Below are 25,294 nucleotides of genomic sequence, written 5' to 3' on the forward strand. Positions count from 1 at the left end.
TTTTTTTTATTTTTTAAAAGATTTTATTTATTTATTTATTTATTAGAGAGAGAGAGAGAGAGAGAGAGAGAGCGCGCGCACAAGCAGAGGGAGCATCAGGCAGAGGGACAGGGATAAGCAGACTCCCTGCTGAGCAGGGAGCCCGATGTGGGGCTCAATTCCAGGACCCTGGGATCATGACCTGAGCCAAAGGCAGACATTTAACCGACTGAGCCACCCAGGCACCCCTGGAATCTGCTTTTTTTTTTTTTCTGATGTGTTTTTTTTTATGTTATGTTAATCACCATACATTACATCATTAGTTTTTGATGGAATCTGCTTTTTAAAAAGTTCCACAGATGGTTCTGATGATTAATCAGACTTGGGTTCCTTTGTTTTAGAGAGTCATTCATTCATTCAGTAAACATACATAAAGTCTGAGAAGTGGCGGAAGAGTCCAATGATAGAGGGCCTTGTAGGCCAGTGTAGAGACTTTGGCTTCTAGTCTGAGATGAGATGCTACTAGATATTTTTTTGAAGTATAGTTCACATATAACGTATTAGTTTCAGATGTATAACACAATGATTTGGTATTTATGCGTATTGTGAAATTATCAGCACAATAAATCTAGTTAACATCTGTCACCATATGTAGTTACAAAAATCTTTTTCTTATGATGAGGACTTTTACAGTCTACTCTCTTAGCAACTTTCAAATATGTGCTACAGTATTATTAACTATAGTTACCATGCTATGCATTATATCCCCATGACTTATGTGTTTTATAAGTGGAAGCTTGTACCTTTTGACCCCCTTCACTCATTTTGCCCACCCCTCACCCTACCCTCTCTGGCAACTACCACTCTGTTCTCTATAAGGTACTTACAAGTTTAGGTTCTCTATAAGTTACCTATAAGTTTCTGTTACCTATAAGTTTAGGGTTTTTTGTTTTTGTTTTTTCAGATTCCACATATAAATGACGTCATATGGGATTTATCTTTCTGTGACTTATTTCACCTAGCATTATGCCTTCAAGGTCCATCCATGTTGTTGCAAATGGAAAAGTTTCCTTTTTATGGTTGAGTAATATTCCATTGTCTGTGTGTGTAAATATGCCACATTTTCATTATCCATTCACGGACATCAATGGTTGTTTCCATATCTTGGCTACTGTAAATAATGCTGCAGTGATCATGAGAGTACATAGATCTTTTCAGGTTAGTGTTTTCATTTTCTTCAGATAGATACCCAGAAGTGGAATTGCTGGATCATACTTTAGTTCTATTTTTAATTTCTTGAGGAACTTCCATACTGTTTTCCATACTGGACGCACCAATTTACATTCCTACCCAGAACGCACAAGGTTTCCCTTTTTTCCACATCCTTGCCAACATTTGTTGTTTCTTATCTTTTTGATGATAGCCATTCTAACAGATGTGAGATGATCAATCTCATCATGGTTTTGATTTTCATTTCCCTGATGATTAGTGATGTTGAGTACCTTTTCATATACCTGTTGTCTATCTGTATGTCTTCTTTGGAAAAATGTCTGTTCATGTCTTCTACCCATTTATCTTAAGTGGGCTCCATGGAGCCCAACACGGGGCTCAAACTCACGACCATGAGATCAAGACCTGAGCCGAGATCAAGAGTCAGACACTTAACTGACTGAGCCACCCAGACACCCCCTCTGCCCATTTTTTAATCAGATTGTTTGGTGTTTTTTTTTCCTGTTGAGTTATATGAGTTCTTTATATATTTTGAATATTAACCCCTTACCGGATATAAGATTTACAAATATGTTCTCCCATTCAGTTGTGTTTTTTAAAGATTTATTTATTCATTTTAGAAGAGAGAGTGTGCACATGCCAGTGGGAGGAGGGACAGAGGGAGAAAATCTCAAGCAAACTCTCCGCTGAGTGCAGTGCCCAATGCAGGGTTCCATCTCATGACCCATGAGATCATTACCTGAGCCAAAACCAAGAGTTGGATGCCTAACCGACTGAGCCACCCAGGTGCCCCATGTTTTTTTTAAGCTCTAGGCCCAACATGGGGCTTGAACTCATGACCCCAACATGAAGAGTTACATGCTCTATCGACTGAGCCAGCCAGGTGCCCCTCAGTTGTTTTTTTTAAATAAATGTTTTATATTGGAATAATTTTATATTATTATTGGAATAATTTTAGTTTTAGTTTTACAGAAGAATTGCAAAGGTAGTACAGAGAACCTCCATATACCCTTTATCCAGCATCCCCTAATGTTAGTATATGATACATTTATCAAAACTAAGAAATTTACACTGGTAAAATACTATTAACTTAAACTATAGTCTTTATTCAGATTTTACCAGTTTTTCCAGTTATGTCCTTTTTCTGTTCCAGAATTCAATTTAAAATCCCACATTGCATTCAGTTGTCATGTCTCTTTAGTCTCCTCTAATCTGTGATACTTCCTTAGTCTTTCCTTGTTTTTCATGACCTTGAAATACTTTCACAGTACTGATAAGTTGTTTTGTAGAATGTACCTCAATTTGGGTTTCTCTGATTAGATTGAGGTTTTGGGGGAAGAGGTGAAATGCCCCCCCTCATCACATCACATCCAGGGGTACAGGATATCAACATGACTTATCACTGGGGCATTGACCTTAGTGGCTTGGTTCAGGTGTTATCTGCCAGGTTTCCCAAACACTGTAAAGTTCCTGCTTTTTCCTTCTCATACTTCGTTCTTTGGAAGTTGAGTCACTAAGACCAGCTTACACTCAAGGCAAGGAGAATTAAGCTACACCTCCTGGAGAGGGTAGTATCTGCTCACATTATTTGGAATTCTTCTGTTAAGAAATATTTTGCCCTTCTCCCCTGTTTACTTACTCAATCATTTCTATCAGTAGAGACTCATGAATATGCATTTTATTCTTTGGGTTATAATCCAGTACTATCAAATTGTTCCAGTTTTAGCCATTGAAAATTCTTTTAGGTCGGTTCCTCTGTCATTTTGACATGGCTTTTATTTATTTATTTTTTTTGTTTGTTTGTTTTTTGGCATTGTTACGCTGGATAGGATTTCCACTATCATGTTGTAGAGAATAGTGAGGAGAGGACATTCTTGCACTGTTACTGATTTCAGAATTCAATCTCACCATAAAGTGTTCAGTCTCACTGTAAAGAATGATGTTGGTTATAGGATTCTCATAGATACCTTTTATTAGGCTAAGGAAGTTTCATTCTGTCCCTAGTTTGTTGAGTTTTTATTATGCATGGGTGCTGAATTTTGTTGAATGTTTTTTTCTGAATTTATTGAGATAATATGTTTTTTAAATCTGGTGAAATGACTTGTTAATTTTGAATGTTGAACCAGCCTTGTATTCCTGAGATGAACCCCTTGATCATAATATATTACCTCTTTAATATATTGCCAAATTCAATTTGCCAATATTCTATTGAAGATTTTTGCATCTTTGTTCATGAGGGACATTGGTCTATAGTTTTCTCATCATATCTTTGTCTGGCTTTGATATTAGGGTAATGCTGGCCCCATAAAATGAGTTGGGATGTATCCTTTCTCTTCTGTGATCTTGAATAAATTTTAGAGAATGGGTATCATTTCTTCTTTAAATGTGTGGTAGAATTCACCAATGAAACCATCTGGGCCTGGAGATTTGGGGAGATTTTTAGCTGTATGTTTAATTTACTTATTAAATTATTTACTTACAGGGCACTTAGGGCTTTCTTTTTGAATGAATTTTGATAGTTTTTTTTTTTAAAGATTTTATTTATTTACTTGACAGAGAGAGATACAGCAAGAGAGGGAACACAAGCAGGGGGAGTGGGAGAGGGAGAAGCAGGCTTCCCGCTGAGCAGGGAGCCCAATGCGGGGCTCGATCCCAGGACCCTGGGATCATGACCTGAGCTGAAGGCAGACACTTAACGACTGAGCCACCCAGGCGCTCCGAATTTTGATAGTTTTTGTCTTTTAGGAAATGGTTTCATTTCATTTAAGTTACCAAATTTATGGACATAGAGTTGTTTATAGTATTTCTTTATTCCTACTAAAATCTGTGGGATCAGTAGTGATGTCCCACTAATATTCCTGCTATTGGTAATTTGAGTCCTCTCCCTCTCCTATCAGCTTGGATAAAGGTTTATTGTTTTATTGATAATTTCAAAGAAGCACCTCTTTGTTTCATTGATTTTCTCTATTGTTTTTCTCTTTTCAATTTTATTCTTTTCTGCTGAACTAATTATTATTCCTTCCTTTACTTGTTTTACATTTGATTTGCTTTTCTTTCTCTAGTTTCTTTAGATTTAAGATTAGGTTACTGATTTTAGGTATTTCTTCTTTCCTAATACAGTTGCTTTTCATTATTCACAGTAGTTATATTCTGTAAAGTCACTGTGAACACTGAATTAATGAGTACTGAGCTCCTGCTCCTAGGAGAAATATGGGGTTAAGTTCCTGCAAGTCTCTGGTCATAACATTTTTCTCAATCAATCCATACATAATCTTTTGTATGTTTGTTTCTGTTGATTTATTTTCTTTTTTTTTAAAGATTCTATTTATTTATTTACTTATTTTAGAGAGATAGAGCCCACACGCAAGAGCTGCAGGGGTGGGGGGGACGGGAAGAGCAGAGGGGAAGGGAAAGAGAAGGGGAAGGTACCTCAGGTTGACTCTGCACTGAGCACAGAGCCTGACTCGGGTCTATGACCTGAGCCAAAACCAAGAGTCGGATGCTTAACCGACTGAGCCACCCAGGCATGCCTGTTTGTTTCTGTTTAAAGACATCTTATTCAGTATATATTATTGATTCATTAACATTGAACTCAGAGCCAACAGCCCTATAATTCTTGCCTAAATGAAGCTTTATCTAACAGGTATTTTCTCTGAAAGGCATATCACAGCCTTCCTAAACTTAGGAACATTCGACAGCATTTTTGCACTATGTTTGGGGGGCCATTTTAAACAGCAAAACCACTAACAAAACCCACAAAATGTGGAAAATGTGGCACTAAAACTGAAAAGGATGCTTGTTTACAGTATGAGGGCTGAAACAAGAAGGCAGAGGATCACTTTGTTCAACTTCACCTAGGAATGTGTATGTCAGGCAACTCAAATTTTTGCTGTTCTGTGTTTCTCTGTGAATGACCATGAAAAGACCACGTATTCATTTTGGGGTTACAGATAAATTTTACCAAGTTGGCACATTTGCAGATAAGGGATCTGTGAATAATGAGGATCAACTGTATATGTATTCAATGTTAAAAATTTTCCTTTAAGCACTGCTTTAACTGCATCCTGCATATTTTGACATGTATTTTTATTTAATTCAGGCTTTGGCAAAATATGGTTCATGGTATGTTTTATAAGTGAAGTTTTATTGGATCTTTTCTTTTATCTATCATGTTTTGCTGTTTGTACTACAACAGCATAGTTGATTAGTTGTGATAGACACCATATGGCCCACAAAGCCTAAAATATTTCCTATCTGGCCCTTTACAGAAAATGTGTGTTGACCCCTGATGTCGTTCAGAATATTTTTTAGTTTCCCTTGAGACTTTTTACTTGATTCATTGATTTAGATGTATACTGTTTAATTTCCAAACATTTGGACATTGTCCAGATGTATTTCTGTTATTTCTAAATTAAAGCTGTTATAGCCCCAAAACACACATTGTATGATTTCTATTTTCTTTAATTAGATATAGCCCATGTTGGTGAATATTTTATTTGCATGCAAGAAGAATGTATAATCTGTTTTTTTGTTTTTGTTGTTTGGTGGAATATTCTGTAAATGTCCCCTAGGTCAATTTGATTCATAGTGCTAGTCAGTTCATCTACGTCTTTACTGATTTTCTGCCTACTTCTATGAATTAATGAAAGAAGAGTGTTGAAGTTTCCAACGTTAACTGGATTTGTCTGTTTCTCTTGTCAGATCCTATTAGATTTTGTCTTGTAAACTGTCAAACTCTGTTGTTAGATGCATACACATTTAGGATTGTTACGTCTTCTTAGAGAATCCTTTTTCATTATGTAATGTCCCTCTTGGTCTCTGATAATCTTCCTTGTTCTGAAATCTACTTTGTCTAAAATATAGCTACTCCAGCTTTCATTTGGTTCTTTAGTGTCTCATCATATATCCTTATCCCCGTTCTTTTAATTTATTGATGTCTGTATATCTAAAGTGGTTTTTGGGGGTGCTTGGGTGGCTCAGCCGGTTAAGCCTCTAAGTCTTGATTTCAGCTCAGGTTGTGATCTGAGGGTCATGATATCGATCCCCACGTCAGGCTCCATGCTTGGTGTAAAGCCTGCTTAAGATTCTCTCTGTCTCCCTCTACTCCTACTCCTCCTCCTCTCTCTCTGTCTTGCGCGTACACACACACACACACACACACACACACACACACACACAATTTTTTTAATTTAAAAAATTCTCCATTAAAAAAAATTTTAATTTTAAAGTGAGTTTTTGTAGATAGCATATACTTGGTTCTTCCTTTTCAATTCAGTCTGACAATCTCTGTCTTTTAACAGTTGTGTTTAGACCATTCACATTAAAAGAGATGGATATACTTGGACCAACATCTGCCATCTTTTTTTAATTTAAATTTTAGTTAACATACAGTGCAATATTGGTTTCTGGGGTAGAAATCAGTGATTCATCACTTATATGCAACACCCAGTGCTCATCACAACAAGTGCCCTCTTTAATACCCCATCACCCATCTGGCTCATCCCCCACCCACCTCTCTCCGTCAACCCTCAGTTTTTCTCTATTGTTAAGAGTCTTTTATGGTTTGTTTCCCTCTCTCCTTTTTCCCCCCTTCCTGTATGTTCATCTGTTTTCTTTTTTTTTTTAAGATTTTATTTATTTGACAGAAAGGGACACAGCGAGAGAGGTAACACAAGCAGGGGGAGTAGGAGAGGGAGAAGCAGGCTTCCTGCTGAGCAGGGCGCCCGATGTGGGGCTCAATCCCAGGACCCTGGGATCATGACCTGAGCCGAAGGCAGACGCTTAACGAATGAGCCACCCAGGCACCCCTTTTCATCTGTTTTCTTTCTTAAACCCCACATGAATGAGATCATATGGTATTTGTCTTTCTCTGACTGACTTACTTCACTTAGCAAAATACACTCTAGCTCCATCCACATCATTGCACATGGCAAGATTTCATTTTTGATGGCTGAGTAATATTCCATTGTATACATATACCACATCTTCTTTATCCATTCATCGGTTGTTGGACATTTGGGCTCTCTCCATAGTTTGGCTATTATTGATAATGCTACTATAAACATCAGAGTGTATGTATCCCTTCAAATCTGTATTTTTGTATCCTTTGGGTAAATACCTAGTAGTGCAAATGCTGGATCATAGGGTAATTCTATTCTTAACATTTTAAGGAACCTCCATACTGTTTTCCAGAGTGGCTGCACCAGTTTGCATTCCCAGCAGTGCCAGAGGGTTCCCCTTTCTCTGCATCCCCACCAGTACCTGTTGTTTCTCGTGTGAGGTGGTATCTCATCGTGGTTTTCATTTGTATTTCCCTGATGATTAGTGATGTTGAGCTTCTTTTCATGTGTCTATTAGCCATCTGGATGTCTTCTTTGGAAAAGTGTCTATTCATGTCTTCTGCCCATTTCTTAACTGGACTATTTGTTTTTTGGGTGTTGAGTTTAATAAGTTCTTTATAGATTTTGGATACCAACCCTTTATCAGATATGTTGTTTGCAAATATCTTCTCCCATTCCATAGGCTGCCATTTAGTTTGTTGATTGTTTCCTTCACTGTTCAGAAGCTTTTTATCTTGAAGTCCCAATAGTTCATTTTTGCTTTTGTTTCCCTTGCCTCTGGTAACATGTCTAGTAAGAAGTTGCTATGGCCAAGGTCAAAGAGGTTTCTACCTGTGTTTTCCTCTAGGATTTTGATGGTTTCCTGTCTTACATTTAGGTCTTTCATCTGTTTTGAATTTATTTTTGTGTATGGTGTAAGAAAGTGGTCCAGTTTCATTCTCTTGCATGTTGCTGTCCAGTTTTCCCAGCACCATTTGTTGAACAGACTGTCTTTTTTCCATTGGATGTTCTTTCCTACTTTGTCAAAGATTAGTTGACCATATAGTTATGGGCCCATTTCTGGGTTCTCTGTTCTGCTCCATTGATCTATGTGTCTGTTTTTGTGCCAGTACCATACTGTCTTGATGACTACAGCTTTGTGATATAGCTTGAAATCCGGAATTGTGATGCCTCCAGTTTTGTTTTTCTTTTTCAGAATTGCTTTGGCTATTTGGGTCTTTTGTGGTTCTATACAAATTTTAGGAATGTTTGTTCTAGCTCTGTGAAAAATGCTGGTGGGATTTTGATAGGGAATGCATTAAATGTGTAGATTGCTTTGGGTAGTACAGACATTTTAACAATGTTTGTTCTTCCAGTCCATGAGCATGGAACGCTTTTCCATTTCTTTATATCTTCTTCAATTTCCTTCATAAGTGTTTATAGTTTTCAGAGTACAGATCTTTTGCTTTTAGTCAGGTCTATTCCCAGGTATCTTATTGTTTTTGATGCAATAGCAAATGGGATCAATTCCTTGATTTCTTTTTCTGCTGCTTCATTATTGGTGTATAGAAATGCAACAGATTTCTTTTTTTTTAACAGAATATTGCCAAATATTTTAATATATAAAAATAATTCTACACCATGAACAAGTGGGAGTTGGTCCAGGCATGCAAGCCTGGTTCCCAGCATAGTAAAAACAATCTTGAAAGACAAAACTGGGGGACTTATACCTTCCAATTTTAAAATGTACTATAAAGCTACAGTAATTAAGAGAGTGTGGTACTGACATAAGGATAGACATATTGATCAATGGAACAGAATTGAGTGTTCAGAAATCTTTTTATTTATGGTAAATTGATTTTTTACAAGGCTGTGTAGGCAATTCAGTGAGGGAAGGATTGTCTTTTCTACAAATGGTGCTAGGTCATTTGGATAGCCAAATGTAAAAAGGTGGATTTAGACCCTTCATACATACACAAATAATTAATTCAAAATCGATAATAGGTCTAACTGTAAGAGTTAAAATTGACCTCTACCTCTGAAACCAATAATACATTATACGTTAATTGAATTTAAATAAACATATAAATAAATAAAAAAGAAATGCAACAGATTTTTGCACACTGATTTTTCTGTCCTTCAGCTTTTCTAAATTCATGTATTAGTTCTAGCAATTTCCTGGTGGAATCTTCTGGGTTTTTTACAGAGTATCATGTCATCTGCAAATAGTCAAAGTTTGACTTCTTCCTTGCCGATTTGGATGCCTCTCATTTCTTTTTGTTGTCTGATTGCTGAGGCTGACTTCCAGTACTATGTTAAACAGTAATGGTAGAGTGAACATCCTTGTCTTATTCCTGACGCAGGGGAGACTCTTAGTTTTTCCCTATTGAGGATGATGTTAGCTGTGGGTCTTTCGTATATGGCCTTTATGATTTTGAGGTATGTTCCATCTATCCCTACTTTGTTGAGGGACTTTATCAAGAAAGGATGGTGTATTTTGTCAAATGCTTTTTCTGCATCTACTGACAGGATCATACGGTTCTTATCCTTTCTTTTATTAATTTTGTGTATCATGTTGATTGATTTGTGAATGTTGAACCACCCTGCAGACCTGGAATAAATCCCACTTGATCATGGTGAATGATTCTTTTAATGTACTAGCAAATCTAGTATTTTATTGAAAATTCTCACATCCACGTTCATCAGGGATATTGGCCTGTAATTTTCGTTTTTAGTGGGGTCTTTGTCTGGTTTTGGAATCAAGGTAATCTGGCTTCATAAAATAAGTTTGGAAGTTTTCCTTCCATTTCTATTTTTTGGAACAGTTTGAGAAGAATAGGTATTAGCTCTTCTTTAAATATCTGGCAGAATTCTCCTGGGAAGCCATCTGGCCCAGGACTCTTGTTTGTTGGGAGATTTTTGATTACTGCTTCAATTTCTTTGCTGATTTTGGTCTGTCCAAATTTTCTATGTTTTCCTGTTTCAGTTTTGGTAGTTTATAAGTTTCTAGGAATTTGTCCATTTCTTCCAGGTTGCCCAGTTTATTGGCACATAATCTTTCATAGTATTCTCTTATAATTGTTTGTATTTCTGTGGTGTTGCTTGTGATCTCTCCTCTTTCATTCATGATTTTATCTATTTGGGTCCTTTCTGTTTTCTTTTTAATAAGTCTAGCTAGGGGTTTATCAATTTTATTAATTCTTTCAAATAACCAGCTCTTGGTTTCATTAATCCATTCTACTGATTTTTTTGTTACTATATCATTTATTTCTGCTCTAATCTTTATTATTTCCCTTCTAATGCTGGCTTTAGGCTTTATTTGCTATTCCTTTTCTAGCTCCTTTAGGTTTAAGGTTAGGTTGTGCATTTGAGACTTTTCTTGTTTCTTGAGGTAGGCATGTATTGCAATATACTTCCCTCTTAGGACTGCGTTGCTGCATCCCAAAGGTTTTGGTCTATTGTGTTTTCATTTTCATCTGCTTCCATGTATTTTTTTAATTTCTTCTTTAATTTTCTGGTTAACCCATTCATTCTTTAGTAGGATATTCTTTAACTTCTATGTATTTGAGGTTTTTCCAAATTTTTTTTGTGATTGACTTCAAGTTTCATAGCATTGTGGTCTTAAAATATGCATGGTATGATCTCGATCTTTTTGTACTTTTTTTTTTTTTTTTGAGAGAGAGAGCGTGTGTGCTCGCATGAGCAGGGGAGGGGACAGAGGGAGAGAGAGAGAATCTTAAGCAGGCTCCATGCTCAGTGTGGAGCCTGGTGCGGGGCTAGATCTCATGACTCTGAGATCATGACCTGAGCTGAAATCAAGAGTCAGATGTTTAACTGACTGGTGCCCCTTTTTGTACTTGTTGAGGGCTGATTTGTGACCCAGTAGGTGATCTATTCAGGAGAATGTTCCATGTGCACTCGAAAATAATGTTTATTCTGCTGCTTTAGGATGAATGTTCTGAATATGTCTGTTAAGTCCGGGTCCAGTGTGTCATTCAAAGCCATTGTTTCCTTGTTGATTTCCTGCTTAGATGATCTGTCCATTGCTGTACGTAGGCTATTAAAGTTCCCTACTATTATTGTATTATTATCAAGGAGTTTATGTTTATTATTAATTGATTTATATATTTGGGTGCCCTCAAGTTGGGGATATAAATATTTACAATTGTTAGATCTTCTTGATTAGACCCCTTAATTATGGTATAATGCCTTTCTTCATATCTTGTTACTATCTTTGTTTTAAAATCTAGTTTGATATAAGTATGGCTACTCCAGCTTTCTTTTGACGTCCATTAGCATGATAGATGGTTCTCCATCTCCTCACTTTCCATCTGCAGGTGTCTTTGGGTCTAAAGTGAGTCTCTTGTAGGCAGCATATAGATGGATCTTGTTTTTCTATCTATTCTGATGCCCTGTGTCTTTTGATTGGACCATTTAGTCCATTTGCATTCAGAGTGATTATTGAAAGATATGAATTTAGTGTCATTGTGTTACCTGTAGAGTTGGTGTTTCTGGTGTTGTTCTCTGGTCCTGGTCTTTGTTGCTTTGGGGTTTTTTCCCTCCTCTCAAAGAGTCCCCCCATAAAATTTATCACAGGGTTGGTTTGGTGGTCATGAACTCCTTTAGTTTTTGTTTGGGAAGCTTTATCTCTCCTATTCTGAATGACAGCCTTGCTGGATAAAGAATTCTTGGCTGCATTTTTTTTTTTTTTTTTTTTACCATTCAGCATGTTGAATATTTCCTGCTACTCTCTTCTGGCCTGCTAAGTTTCTATAGACAGGTCTGCTGTGAACCTGATCTGTCTTCCCTTGTAGGTTAAGGGCTTTTTTCCCTTGCTTGCTATTTTCAGGATTCTTTCTTTGTGTATTTTGTGAATTTGATTATGATATGCCTTGACGAACATCTACCATCTTGCTAGCTGCTTTTTAGTCCATTTGTTCTTTGTTTCTTGTTACCTCTTCTTCTGTTTAATTGGGCATTTTTTATGATTCCATTTAATCTCCTCTATTATTATTTATACTACTTTTTCTAAAACTTATTTAACGGTCACCTTAGGTTTTACAGTATGTATGTTTAAATAATTCAAATACATCTTCGAAGAATAACACTTTACCTGTTGTATATAAGGACTTAATAACATTATATTCTCAAGTCTTCCCTCCCATTCCTGTATCGTTGTTATATATTTTACTATTATATATGCTATAAACACCTAAATACCTTGTTAATTTGTATAGCTTTGTTAATGCTTTAAACTATCTGTTATTTTGGGGGCACCTGGGTGGCTCAGTCAGTTGAGCATCCAACTTTTGATTTCATTCAGCTCAGGTCATGGTCTAAGGGTTGTGAGATCGAGCCCTGCGTCAGGCTCCATGCTTAGCAGGGAGTCTGCTTGAGATGCTCTCCCTCTCCCTCTGTCCCTCCCCCCACTCCTGCACTCGCTCGCTCTCTCTCTCTCAAAAAAAATAAATCTTTAAAAAAAATAAAATAAATTGTTATTCTTAAGGGGATAAAGAAGTACAAACTTCCCGTTATAAAATAATTAAGTCACAGGGATGAAAAGCAGTACAGCATAGGGACTATAGTCAATAATATTGTAATAACTTCATAAGGTGATAGATGGTAACTACACTTATTATGGTGAGCATTTTATAATGTATATAATTGTTGAATCACTATTTTGTATACCTGAAACTAATAAAATACTGTATGTCAACTATACTTCAATGAAAATAAAAATCTGAAAAACTCAGTTATTTTTAGAATAATTAAAAATAAAAATATAGGTCATATTTTACTGGCGGTTTTAGAGCAGAGGAATGTCATGGTCCCTTTAAAATGTAACTCTTACTAAGGGGGAAGCAGAGAGACCACCTGGGAGGCTGTTGCTGTAATCTAATTAAGACATAATAGGGGTGCCTAGGTGGCTCAGTCATTAAGCATCTGCCTTTGGCTCAGGTCATGATCCTAGGGTCCTGGGATCGAGCCCCGCATCAGGCTCCCTGCTCAGTGGGGAATCTGCTTCTCCCTATCCCACTCCCCCTGCCTGTGTTCCCTCTCTAGCTGTGTCTTTCTCGGTCAAATAAATAAAATCTTTTAAAAAAAAAAAAGACATGCTAGCGACTTATTCCAAGGTCACATTTAACAACATAGAAGGAGGGTATTAGGACTTCCAGGAATCTTTTTTGTTTGCTTCAAAATCTCAGTTTTTCATGACAGCTCAAATATTTAGATTTTTTTTTAATTTAAATTCAATTTAGTTAACATATAGTGTATTAGTTTAAGGAGTAGAATTTAGTGATTCATGGGTTGCATGTAATACCCAGTGCTCATTCCATTAAGTGCCCTCCTTAATGCCCATCACCCAATTACTCCATCCCCCCACCCACCGCCCCTCCAGCAACCCTGTTTGTTCCCTATAGTTAAGAGTTGTTTATGGTTTGCCTCCCCCTCTGTTTTTATCTTATTTTCTTTTTCCTTCCCTTCCTCTATGTTCATCTGTTTTGTTTCTTAAATTCCACATATGAGTGAAATCATATGGTATTTGTCTTTCTCTGACTTATTTCACTTAGCATAGTACCCTCTAGTTCCAACCACATCGTAGGAAATGGCAGGATTTCATTCGTTTTGATGGCTGAGTAATATTCCATACCACATCTTCTTTATCCATTCATCTCTTGATGGACATCTGGGTTCTTTCTGTATTTTGGCTATTGTGAACATTGATGCTATAAACATTGGGGTGCAGGTGCCCCAAAGCTACTGCAAACTATTTGATAAGATGTTCACACTAAAATACTTTTTAAAAAGTTAACCAGTGATCCTTATTGACCTCATAGTTAAGCTTGAAATAATCACAGTAATTGTAGTCAGCATCATTATACAAGTAGGACTGCTTAAAAAGTGCATTGTCAGCATTGTAGGGGTTTTTTTTTTTTAAATTTAGAATTATCCACAACATGTTAATCAAAACTGATGTACCAGTCTACCTTTTTTGTTGGCGTTTCTTTGTTGATAGATTATTAGGTCACTTCCTGGAAGTTCATCATATTCTATTTAAAGAATATCAACCAAGTTGGGGCACCTGGCTGGCTCAGTTGGTAGAACATGCAACTCTTGATCTCGGGGTCCTGAGTTTAAGCCCCACATGGAGCATAGAGCTTACTTAAACAAACAAACAAACAAAAAAGACGACTGTCAACCAAGTTACATGCATGGGTAATTCCACCAAAATTGTGTTCCTGAATTCTAGCTTATGTTCTCTTTATAGAATACAGGAACTTTCAGTAATAAATGTTTGACTTTAAACAATGTATCTATTGTATTTCCTTGTAGTGATTCTGAATAAAAGCATGCTCTATTTTACCTTAATTTAAACTTTCCACTCTCGTAAAAACTGGAAACCCTACTTTTATTATCAACTTTTTCTTTTTTTTTTAATTCCAGTCTTAGTCTTCTGTCCCTTGTGTATTTTTTTATTTTTTTTAATTTTATTTTTTTATTTGAAAGAGAGCATAAACAGGGAAGTGAGGGAGGGAGAAGCAGGCTCCCTGCCAAGCAGAGAGCCTGACGTGGGGCTCGATCCTAGGACCCTAGGATCTTGACCTGAGCCGAAGGCAGATGTTTAACTGAGCCACCCAGGCACCCCTCAACTTTTTCTTTTTAATTCAATATTTATTTGGTTTAATATGCTTTTTAAAACTCTTTTTTGCAAATTTCCAAATGTATTATCACTATTCAAAAGTAGAAAGCACAATGACCTCATGTGTACCTCTCCCCCAGTTTTATCAACTTCCTGCCATACTTCAAAAAGTAATCTATAATCTCCTTTTTGCTGAAATATTTTAATCAAATTTTGATATGTGCTGTTATTCATTCCTAAGTATTTGTGTGTATCTTAAAACCAAATTAAAGACGGATGTTTTCTTAAGTAACCACAATATAATATCACATCTATCATGATTAACAACAATTCCTTAATATCATCTAATACCCAGTCCATATTCACATTTTCCTCAAATCTGAAAACATTCTTTCTGTATTTTCAGTTAATTTGATCCAGATCGAAAATTGGCCCACTCACTGTGTGTAGTTTTGTTACCTTGTATCACTCTTAACCAGAAACAGGTGGTCTGTCATCCCCCCCTTTTGTTGCATGCCTTTCTCTTGTAAAAAAAAAACAAAACACAAAAACCTGGTCAGTCGTCCTGTAGTATGCATGGGTTTGTTTCACTTGTTCCTCTAGAGTTCTTATAGATCAGAAGTTAGAGCAAAGCCTTCTTAAACTCAGGTTTAGTTACTTTTTTGGTGTTACTATTTCCTATAGTATTAAATGAGAAGGCTTATAATGTTTGTTGAACCTTTAGTTGATTGATCAATAGGTTTAGGTGATCTCGGTCTTAGCTTTTCATCATAGGGTTTCCTGTCAGTCTTCTCTGTGGGATGCTAAAACCATTGATGATTATTGCCTGGATCCAATTATTTTTTTAAAGATTTTATTTATTAGAGAGAGAGAGAGAGCACACGAGCGGGGGGCGGGGGAGAGGCAGAGGGAGAGGGAGAAGCAGGTTCTTCACTGAGCAGGGAGCCTGATGCAGGGCTCAATCCTAGGGTCCCAGGATCATGACCTGAGCCGAAGGCAGATGCTTTCCCAACTGAGCCACCCAGTCGCCCCAGGATCCAATTATTTTATTAGGAGTTGCAAAGTGATCATTTTCTAACCATGTCACTACCTCTGCATATGTTAATGGATGTTAACAGAACTCCTCTTGTATACCAGAGCCGTTTGGTTAACTTGAAATATGCTTCATAACAGAAAAGCAGAATAAATAAAGGGAAAATAATGATCAGTTTTCACAGTAATGAATTGATGCATTAGCAACCTACATTGGCGTCCAGTGAATTTTGTTTCTCTCTTCTAAATATCATTTTGAGCTCATGACTTTTTATATATTCAGTATGTTTTAATAAATTGCAGTCATTATTCCTTCTGATGTCAGTGTCTCATCTTTGGCCATTGGGAGCCCCTTCAAGCTGGCTCCTGTGTCCTTTTGGTACAACTGTATTGGCCTTTGATAGCCTCCTTGCTTTTTGGCTCAACAAGATATTCCAGGTTAATCTTACCCATTTCTTGGCCCAGACAGAGAATCATGCATTTTTCTGAGAAAATGTTCCGTGGTTATCTTCTTTATATAGCGCCTGTCTTGATCTGTACACTGTGATCCTGAAAAACTCATACTTTGTTCTCTGTATCTCATTGTACAGTTTACTGTTACGTATCATGCCTTTTCTGTATTTGTTGTTTATATTAAATCACAGGCCCTCAGGTCTTTCGGTGCGCAGTGTAGCGTGGTCTTCTCCCTTGTTCTTGTGTCTTGTCATATGGCACATGCCTACATTCACCTTAGTACTTCATTGCTTAGTACTTCTTAGTCTCTGTTGCTCCATGTTTGTTTAATGGGTTTAGGTCTTTTTTCAAGAAATTTATAATTTTCTACAGGTTAGGACATATCCACTACTTTATAAGTTAAAAAGAAAATCTGTTAAGGAATATAGTGATAACTGAATAATAGTAATTGAAGTGAAGGACGTATTTTGCTGGGCTAACTTACGGCCACGTTTGCCCACAGTTTGGGACCAGCAGTTGCCAATGCTGTATTTAAATCCAAGCCAAACTTAATCATAAACCTTTACACTTGAATTTCAAGTACAGGGGGTTTAGAAGTATTCAAATTAATGTATGGGAAAGGAGGCACAAATATTCTCTTCAGAGAATAAAAACTTGGTCTTTGGTTCTAGAATGTAGTTTTAAGGCACATTCAAGAAAACTCCTTTCAGATGGTCATTACTTCTGGTGCCTGGCTTCAATTCCTGCTTGGCTTAGCTTCATTATTGGTGGCCCAGAACTTGGCTGATAAGTAGGAGAATTGGAAGCAAGACTGGCTGCCTGGCAAAACCTACTTGGGGTGACTTGAATTGCTTTTGATCTTATTTGTCATCTTATCAACTATTTTTTTGTACTGCTAAATGAGTCGACTTTTTATGGTTTTTAACGAATGAAATCCAGAAAAGTCAGACTATTTACAACACTTAAAAATGTGACCATAGTCCTGTAATAACAGTGAAGCTACCCATCATAATAAGATGAGACTGTGTTAATTTGTTTTATGATTACAGTTGGAAGAAGTAGCTAAGGTGATGTGTCTCATCTGTCTACTACTTCTTCTTCTCTTACCCCCCAAGGAAGAGGCTGGAGATTCTTTACAATATAAAGAATAAAAAGATAAATTCTAAAATAGGTTTGGGGGCACCTGGGTGGCTCAGTCGGTTAAGCATCCGACTCTTGATTTCAGCTCAGGTTATGATCTCAAGATTGTGAGATCGAGCCCCGCATCGGGCTCCGTGCTGGGTGTGGAGCCTGCTTAAGATTCTCCCTCTCCTGCCCCTTCCCCACACTTCCTCTAAATAAATAAATAGATAAATAAATAAATGATTTGTAGTCATATTCAGACAACACTTCTTGTGTTTGGTTATAGGTCCTGTTATTGCCTTGGAGTTTAATGGAGATGGAGCTGTAGAAGGATGCCAGCTTATTGTCAATGAGATATTCAATGGGACCAAGGTACAAGATTTTATTATTTCTATTTCAGTCAGACCTTTCATGTCATTTCCTTTTCCTTACAATTAAATAGTACTTTTATCCCCGTTGTTGCTTGGAATTAAAAAAAAAAAAAAGAACAGACCATGATTTTTAGAATCTGTGGTAAACAATTGGGAGCTAAGCTTTGGTCTTTCCTTGCCAAATTAAAATTTTAACTGCTTAAAAATTTACAAAATAAGAATCTACTAATTTAAAGATTTTTTTTTATTTATTTGTCAGAGAGAGAGAACACAAGCAGGGAGAATGGCAAGCAGAAGGAGAAGCAGGCTTCCCCGCTAAGCAAGGAGCCCGATGTGGGGCTCGATCCCAGGACCCTGGGATCATGACCTGAGCCGAAGGCAGACACTTAACCAACTGAGCCACCCCAGGCGTCCCAAGAATCTATTAATTTAAAAACCATCAATAATACATGAGTTTCTAAAGTAAAAAGTCTCATTAAATGTCTCTTTAAGTCCTTCCTTTTTTGAAAACTAGTGATACGTTGAAAAATGTTATATTTCTAAGATTATATACTTTAGACGGATGATCCTGTTGCCCACTGTTCATTTTTATTTGTTTCAGTAATGCTTCATCAAACATTGAATTTGGGGGCACCTGGGTGGCTCAGCTGGTTGAGTGTCCAGTTCTTGATCTCGGTTCAGGTCTTGATCTCACGGTGGTGGGTTCGAGCCCAGCACAGAGCCCATTAAAAAAAAAAAAAAAAAAAAAAAAAAACGATGAATTTGAGCTATATCTAGAAGTCGTTACATGTAGGTAGTTTCTAGATATGTTGATGAGGTTGGTGTATCTAAGAATTTCAGACTTAATTAATATAACTTAAAAACCAAACATATAAGAGTACTAAATGAGTATAGATATAACTAATAATTTTTTGATAAATATCTGAGATAAAATTTTTGGTTTTATTGTCTGATTTGGCTAATAGTTTCTTGAATTTGCATAATTTAAAGTACTTTGTCTTTTGTCTCATTTTACCATCACAACAGTACTAAGGGGAAGGGCAAATATGATTAGGTTGAATAGAAAAGGAAGCAAAGAGAAAATGGTTATATGATTTGGAGGTTTTAGATCTGAATGAGGAGTCAAAGATTATCTAATTCCAGTGTTCTCATTTTGCAGGTGTGGAAAGTGAGCCCACAGAGATTTACTGAATGAATTGTCAGCATCATACAGCTAGTTTATGATAAAGCTAGAATAGAGCCCAGGTCTCCTCTAATTCCTGGCTGACATTTGTAAAAACGATTTTTGGAGGGTTCTGCTGAGTACTGCTTTACTTATGTTTAGCAGATAGTTCATTTAAAATTAGTAATATATCTTTAGCAGCTTTAAAAATGATAATCTCAAGTCTTGCTTCCCAGCCTATTGAGATTGTTATTAGGAAATAGAAGAAACTAAGAATTCTTTAAATAAACCTCTATTCAGTAGCTTTCATAATACTGACTCTTGTATATTTAAAAAACAGTAAAATTCCAAGTGTGATAAAGTACAACTGAAGTATTATGAAAGCGAAGACCTTAATTATATCATAAGTGCTTTTAAAAGAGCTCAATTTACATTATAGCTACTGAAACTATATTGTATGGATTCTGCAGAATACTGATTAAATATTATATAAATGTGTACTTGAATTTCTTCTAATAGCAAGCTTGTGACTGTTCTGTAGACAACATGGGCTTTGGAATTTGGGGATTACTGGTATTTATTTTTTGCTTCTTTTATATTTAAAATAGATGTTTGTATCAGAAAGCAAGGAGACAGCATCTGCAGATGTAGACAGCTTCTACAACTTTGCTGACATACAGATGGGAATATGAAGTGCAATGTGGAACCAAGGACTTGGTATTAAGCCCTTTTTAATTTGTGTATTAGCAACGGTTTTCACTAATGATAAAACTGTTAATGTTTATTTTTTAGTAAACTGTTGAATACTACATCATTTACTTCAGGTTCAAAATTGTTTTGGGGCATCTGGTTGGCTCAGTCGGTAGAGCATAGGACTCTTGATCTCAGGGTTGGGAGTTCAAGCCCCGTGTTGGGCATGGAGCCTACCAAAAAAAAAGAAAAAAAAAAAGTTCATTTTAAATTCAGTAGTTTTAATCAGCTTAAAAACTATTTAACCTACTTCAGTAAGGTTGTGGTTTTGTTTCTCTGCTTATGATATCGTTACTAGAACATAGAAGTGGCTAGCAGTTCATGATTTTAATCATAATTAAATATCCTTTCAAATCTCTAAGAATTTAAACTTTCCTCAGTGCTCCATATTGTTTGAGAATACATTCCATTGCTTCTTTTCTTTTTTAATTTAGAGATTCATTACTAGTTGATCAATTAGAATGAACCTCAGCACATTTTTTTCACGTATACATAGCCAGTTAAATAATTGCTTAATGTGGCAAGTGAGATTTTGTACGCAGAATTGATATAGTACTTTGTAAATCGCATTTTTTTAATTAATAGGGGTTTGATAACCAGTTTTGCAATTAACTCTACTAACTGATGTTGGTGTAGCTGTTTCAAGACTACTTTGTGAGTAGTAGGATTATGTGAATAAATTCTACACCGTTTAGTTTTTGAACGCAACTGCTAGCCTTGTACTTCCTGGTAAGGAAAGGCATATGCAAGGCCAAGGCTAAACGTATAGAAGCCCGACCACCGGCAGCTTTCTGAAAGGTGAGATCACTAGCTCTTGTGGTTTATCAGGAGAATTAGAACAAAATCTTGTGAATTTAGGTATGAAATGCTTAATCGTGATGATAAGCTATGCAGATTATTTAAAAAAAAAAAACTAGAGAGATTTGATTTTCATCAGATACACCTAATTTATCAAGCAGTGTTCAAGCATGATGAAACTGTTTTTGGCTGCTTTAAGCATTATTTCCCAAATCAACCTGACTGTAATTATTTACCAGGAGGCAGGGGAGAGCTACTTGTTCAAAAATCCACATCCTTGGACCCAGGCCCCAGATACGCTGCTTCATTCTCCAGGGGAAACCCGGTTGTGAGGAGTTTGTTGTAAGCTAAAGTAATCAGTTCAGAAGATGTTGATTGGGTGATCTGGAGAGAAGGGACTGAACCTTCCATGTACATCGTATATAGCAGCTAATAGGAAATTAGCTTTCATAGGTCTATTTTTAAAAGGAACCTTAGATTTAAATCTATTTTGGTAAAACCAAGACTGAAAATAGCCACTTATAAAAATCCCTCTTATGATTGTTACTAAAAATGTATTTTCATGTGTAAACTGCTTTTGAATATATCAGATTAATTTATAACTACTATATTGAACTGTGTGTTGATGTTCCGAAATAATACATTCAAAGACTTTTCACTTTAATAAGTAAAATTGACTACCTACCCTGTGTCTGGCCTCGTGCTAACCATTAGCATTGTATCATTTCAGTCTTTTGTAAGAGCATTCTATACTACATTCTCAACCTCTTCTTTAAATCAGAATGATTTCATGAGATGCAAATAAAACTTGGTGACAGGGTTAACATAATTATAATCATAATTTACAAATAAGCTTTGCAATTAGTAGTCAGAGGGCATTGATTTTTCCCACGGTTAAGCTAAATTAAACTTATTCTTCTGATTGTGATTACATTATTAAATCCCATTATTCACACTTAAAGTAATTATAGTACCTTTTGTTTTTTAAAAATAAATACGGTACACAAAGCTGTAAACTGAGTTCTTTATCTATAGTATCTTAGCAAAAAACTCAGGAATATAACATATAAGGGAGATGTTAATTTTAAAATACCCACTAAATTTAGTATCTATTAACCAAAGCCTAAAATTTTATATTCTTCAGTTGGGTAAGAGCTTTTACCCAAGCTTAATTTGTCTTTAAGGACAGTCATTTGGCCTCTGAATGTTTGAAAAGATTTTTAAAAATAAGTAGTGCTATGGTTGTTGTTTCTATAATAACAAATGTTGATAGTAATTATACTACATTTCATTTTTTAATAGCCTTTTAACTCATGAACATTTATTAGCAAGGAAAAATTAGTAATTTTATTAAGTTATACATGTTTAAACATTATACTAGCTTATTTCTCTTGTGTTATTAGTACTGCTGTTTTTGCTTCTGTATATTTCTGTCTAGCTTTTGTATGTAATTTATCTAGTGTTTATAAAACGTGATTTGTAATAAATGTTGTTAAAACAAAAATGGCTGGGGTGCCTGGCTGGCTCAGTTGGTAGAGCATGCAACGCTTGATCTCAGGGTCGTGAGTTCAAGCCCCACGCTGGGGGGGTAGAGTTACTTTAAAAAAAAATAAAATGAAAATGGCTTAACACTAATTTTTGAGGTGCGCTTCTATAACATACAGCTACTCATATATGTGCCAAGATTTGATCATGGCACAAATTTTTTAATGATAAAAGTAAAATAGATGGTTCTAATCTCTGTCATATGTTAATGAGACGTGAGCTGTGTGCCCTGTGTGTGTGTGTGTGTGTGTGTGTGTGTACAAAGCACTCTAGAGAAATGCAAAGGAAGTAGAAAATTTGTTTATATCTTAGGAATTTCCAATATAATGCTTCCTTTGTTGAAAGATACATTTTATTATGATTGAATACTAAGATTAGGCATTTCTCTCTTCCATATTTAAGAAAACAATGAATTGTTTATGGTATAATTTCTTGCAGGTTTATACAAATGGACCTTATTTACCAAATTAACCAGCCATTTGTACTCAACCTCTCCCTCTCCTAGCTCATAAATCAAAAGTACTGAAACTGCAGATTGGTTAGTTTTTTCAATAAAATCAGAAATACTGAAACTACAGATTGGTTAGTTTTTAAATAACATTCGTTATTTTTTCTATGTATGAAGCATCTCCATGTACATTTAGAGCATGAAGGGGAAATAGAAATGTACAAGACAATTGAAAAATTACTTCCTGGGGGCGCCTGGGTGGCTCAGTCGTTAAGCGTCTGCCTTCGGCTCAGGTCATGATCCCAGGGTCCTGGGATCGAGCCCCGCATCAGGCTCCCTGCTCGGCAGGAAGCTTGCTTCTCCCTCTCCCACTCCCCCTGCTTGTGCTCCCTCTCTCGCTGTGTCTCTCTCTGTCAAATAAATAAATAAAATCTTAAAAAAAAAAAAAGAAAGAAAAAGAAAAATTACTTCCTGGGCACCTGGGTGGCTCAGTTGGTTAAGTGTCTGCCTTCGGCTCAGGTCATGATCCCGGGGTCCTGGGATCGAGTCCCACATCGGGCTCCCTGCTCAGCGGGGAGCCTGCTTCTCCCTCTGCCTCTGCCTCTCTCTCTGTCAGTCTCTCATGAATAAATAAATAAAATCTTTAAAGAAAAGAAAAAGAAAAATTACTTCCTATTTATTGGATAGTTCTTGCTGTGCTGAGTTTAAAATTTATTTTTCTCATTTAAAAGCGACATATTTAACTTTGTTCTCTATAGAAAGAAATGATATTGTAATTAGGGTATGATTATTCCTTCAAAATCCATTCTAGAAAATACTTCATCCTTTAAAAGCCTAACACTAAAAAATTTGAATTTTAGTAATGAAAACCTTTCTTTTTCTTTTCTTTCTTTCTTTTTTTTTTTTTTTTTTGCAAAAATGGAATAATTCACTGTTGACTTGGTTTTCTTTTTTGGTAGATAGTGTTGGAGGGCAATCAGTCCTACACAGGAGGAAAAGCAGTAAGCACTTAAACCACATCTTTCTCTTCTGACATTTCGGCTTTTAGTGGCAAACTCCAGCAAGATGTTCCAAAAAGCAATCTCTTCCTTTTCTAGTGTTTGGGGCTTTCCTGGGGAGGGCAGGTTCTCACCTATAAATAGATGGTGAGAGAGCAGGAGCACAGGTGGGCGAGAGCCCCGGCATCGTCAGCTGGGCACTGATCCTCCTCAGGGGGGCCTGGTGCCCCCGATTTCAGTTTAATCTGGTCCGCTTGTAATTGTCCTAATGAAAAGTAACTGGCCTATATGACAAGTAATGAAATGATGTTTATAAAGTATACCTTGAAAATACACTTTATGAATGTTAAATATTCATAAAGTGAGTATGGTGTTCTTTTGAAGGAGTTCAGCTGGGGAGCCGTACACCCACCTACAAATAGGCAACTGAATAGGAGAAAACAAGTATGAGAGGCTATTAAGACTTAAGTGCTGTTTTCTTATGATTGACACACTTCCATGTGTCAAATGTAGGTCAGTTTGTTAGGCCCATTAATAAAACCTTTTATAGATGTCCCTGTGTGTGCCCACCTAACCCCAGCTGGCCTGCTGGAGAGCCCCTGAGCGCCAACCCTAGTCCCCAGCACCGTCGCGGTTCCGCTCCAACAAGACCGAAGAAACTAGCACGAACCAGGAGAAACTCGCCCAACGGTAGGCACATGTGCGCATTGGTGGGAAAGCGACTGCTCGCCAAAAGAGGATGCTTCCTGGAACAGCTAAAGCAGATGGTGAAAACAAAAACTTCAGCTCTCCTTACAGAAGTTAGGGGTAAACAGTATCATACTGAAGAGATGAGTATGTTCCCAAGCCAAGGAACAGTGAGTGGTCCACTCTCACAGCCCTGAAGTGCGGCCATCCCCGGCAACAAACACCCGCACCATCCCAGGCCACGCTGAGACAAAGCAGCTGACGGGAATGCTGCCCAGCATCTTCAGCCAGCATGGCGTCTGACTGCTTGAAGAAGACTGGCTGAAGCTCTGCACAAGTGACCTGTGCACGGAGAAGCACCACTCGCTACCGGAGAGGAGGATGATAATAAAGTTCCAGATCTTGTGGAGAATTTTGAGGAGGCTTCCAAAGCAAACCAAACTGAGTCAACTTCTGAAGAAGATAAAACTTGAGGAAGTTACTGGGAGCTGCTATTCGATATTATGACTGCTTCTTAAAATGTTGTTCATGGATCTGATAAGACATAGATCTCGAATATTTTTAAGCCCAAGCCCCTTGAACACCTCCACTCTTTTCAGGTTTTGCTTATACTTAATTCATTCTTTGCTGCTGATTAAGCTGAAGTAGCCTGGAAATAAAGTTTGAAGCAAGGTTAATAAAGTTCTTTGCCTAGCAAAGTAAATAAGTAAAAGTCAAATCTTTTATACTATTTCACCTTAACTTCCAAACAGATCATATCTTAAGCGATTTGAAAGCTTATCTCAGTGGAGTCCTCTGGTTTTAGGACTTTGAAGGGTCTGGACATTTTCAGTCCCTCATCTTACAGATGAAAAAACCGAGGGTCAGAGAGTTTCATCACTGAACTACAGTGTAGGCTCCCTGACTTTCCCCTGGGATCACCGGGAGAACAAGACTCGGCTCACCCGTCTTCTATATGCAGCCTTTTCTAACTCTCAGGTGCATTTCCTCCTCGGCGCTCACACGGTACTCTGTATAGATGTCCAGGTACTTCTAACACCTTATACTAGTTCTCTCTCCATGCTTCCCTTGCTCTTCAAAGTGTGATCTGTGGACCAGCAGCAGCAGCACTTAGAGCTTGTTAGAACCTCCAGCCCCACTCCAGATCTGTTGACTAAGCTTCTAACAAGATGTTCCGGGGATTCATACGCCACATTGAAGTTTGAGAAGCTCTGCCCTCGACCAGTAGTTCCTCAAGCGCTAGCATCAAGGCTTGGAA

At 36.9% G+C, this 25,294-nt stretch overlaps 1 protein-coding gene across 2 annotated transcripts in view; it reads left to right on the forward strand.

The window, feature by feature from the left end:
- RP2 (RP2 activator of ARL3 GTPase) overlaps nucleotides 1–21,909 on the forward strand; it is a 52,296-nt gene extending 30,387 nt beyond the window's left edge. Inside the window, exons 4-6 of one of the 2 annotated variants that reach the window (XM_032426769.1) lie at nucleotides 17,564–17,649; nucleotides 19,419–19,527; nucleotides 20,598–21,909. In XM_032426769.1, the coding sequence (XP_032282660.1) occupies nucleotides 17,564–17,649; nucleotides 19,419–19,502 (170 nt within the window). In that variant the 3' untranslated portion in view covers nucleotides 19,503–19,527; nucleotides 20,598–21,909. Of the gene's footprint in view, nucleotides 1–17,563; nucleotides 17,650–19,418 lie in introns of both variants that reach the window. The other variant, XM_032426768.1, reaches the window with a different exon arrangement.
- The last annotated feature ends 3,385 nt before the right edge of the window (nucleotides 21,910–25,294 follow it).

This window comes from Phoca vitulina, unplaced genomic scaffold (genome assembly GCF_004348235.1).
Source record: "Phoca vitulina isolate PV1807 unplaced genomic scaffold, GSC_HSeal_1.0 scaffold35, whole genome shotgun sequence".
NCBI classification, from domain to species: domain Eukaryota; kingdom Metazoa; phylum Chordata; class Mammalia; order Carnivora; family Phocidae; genus Phoca; species Phoca vitulina.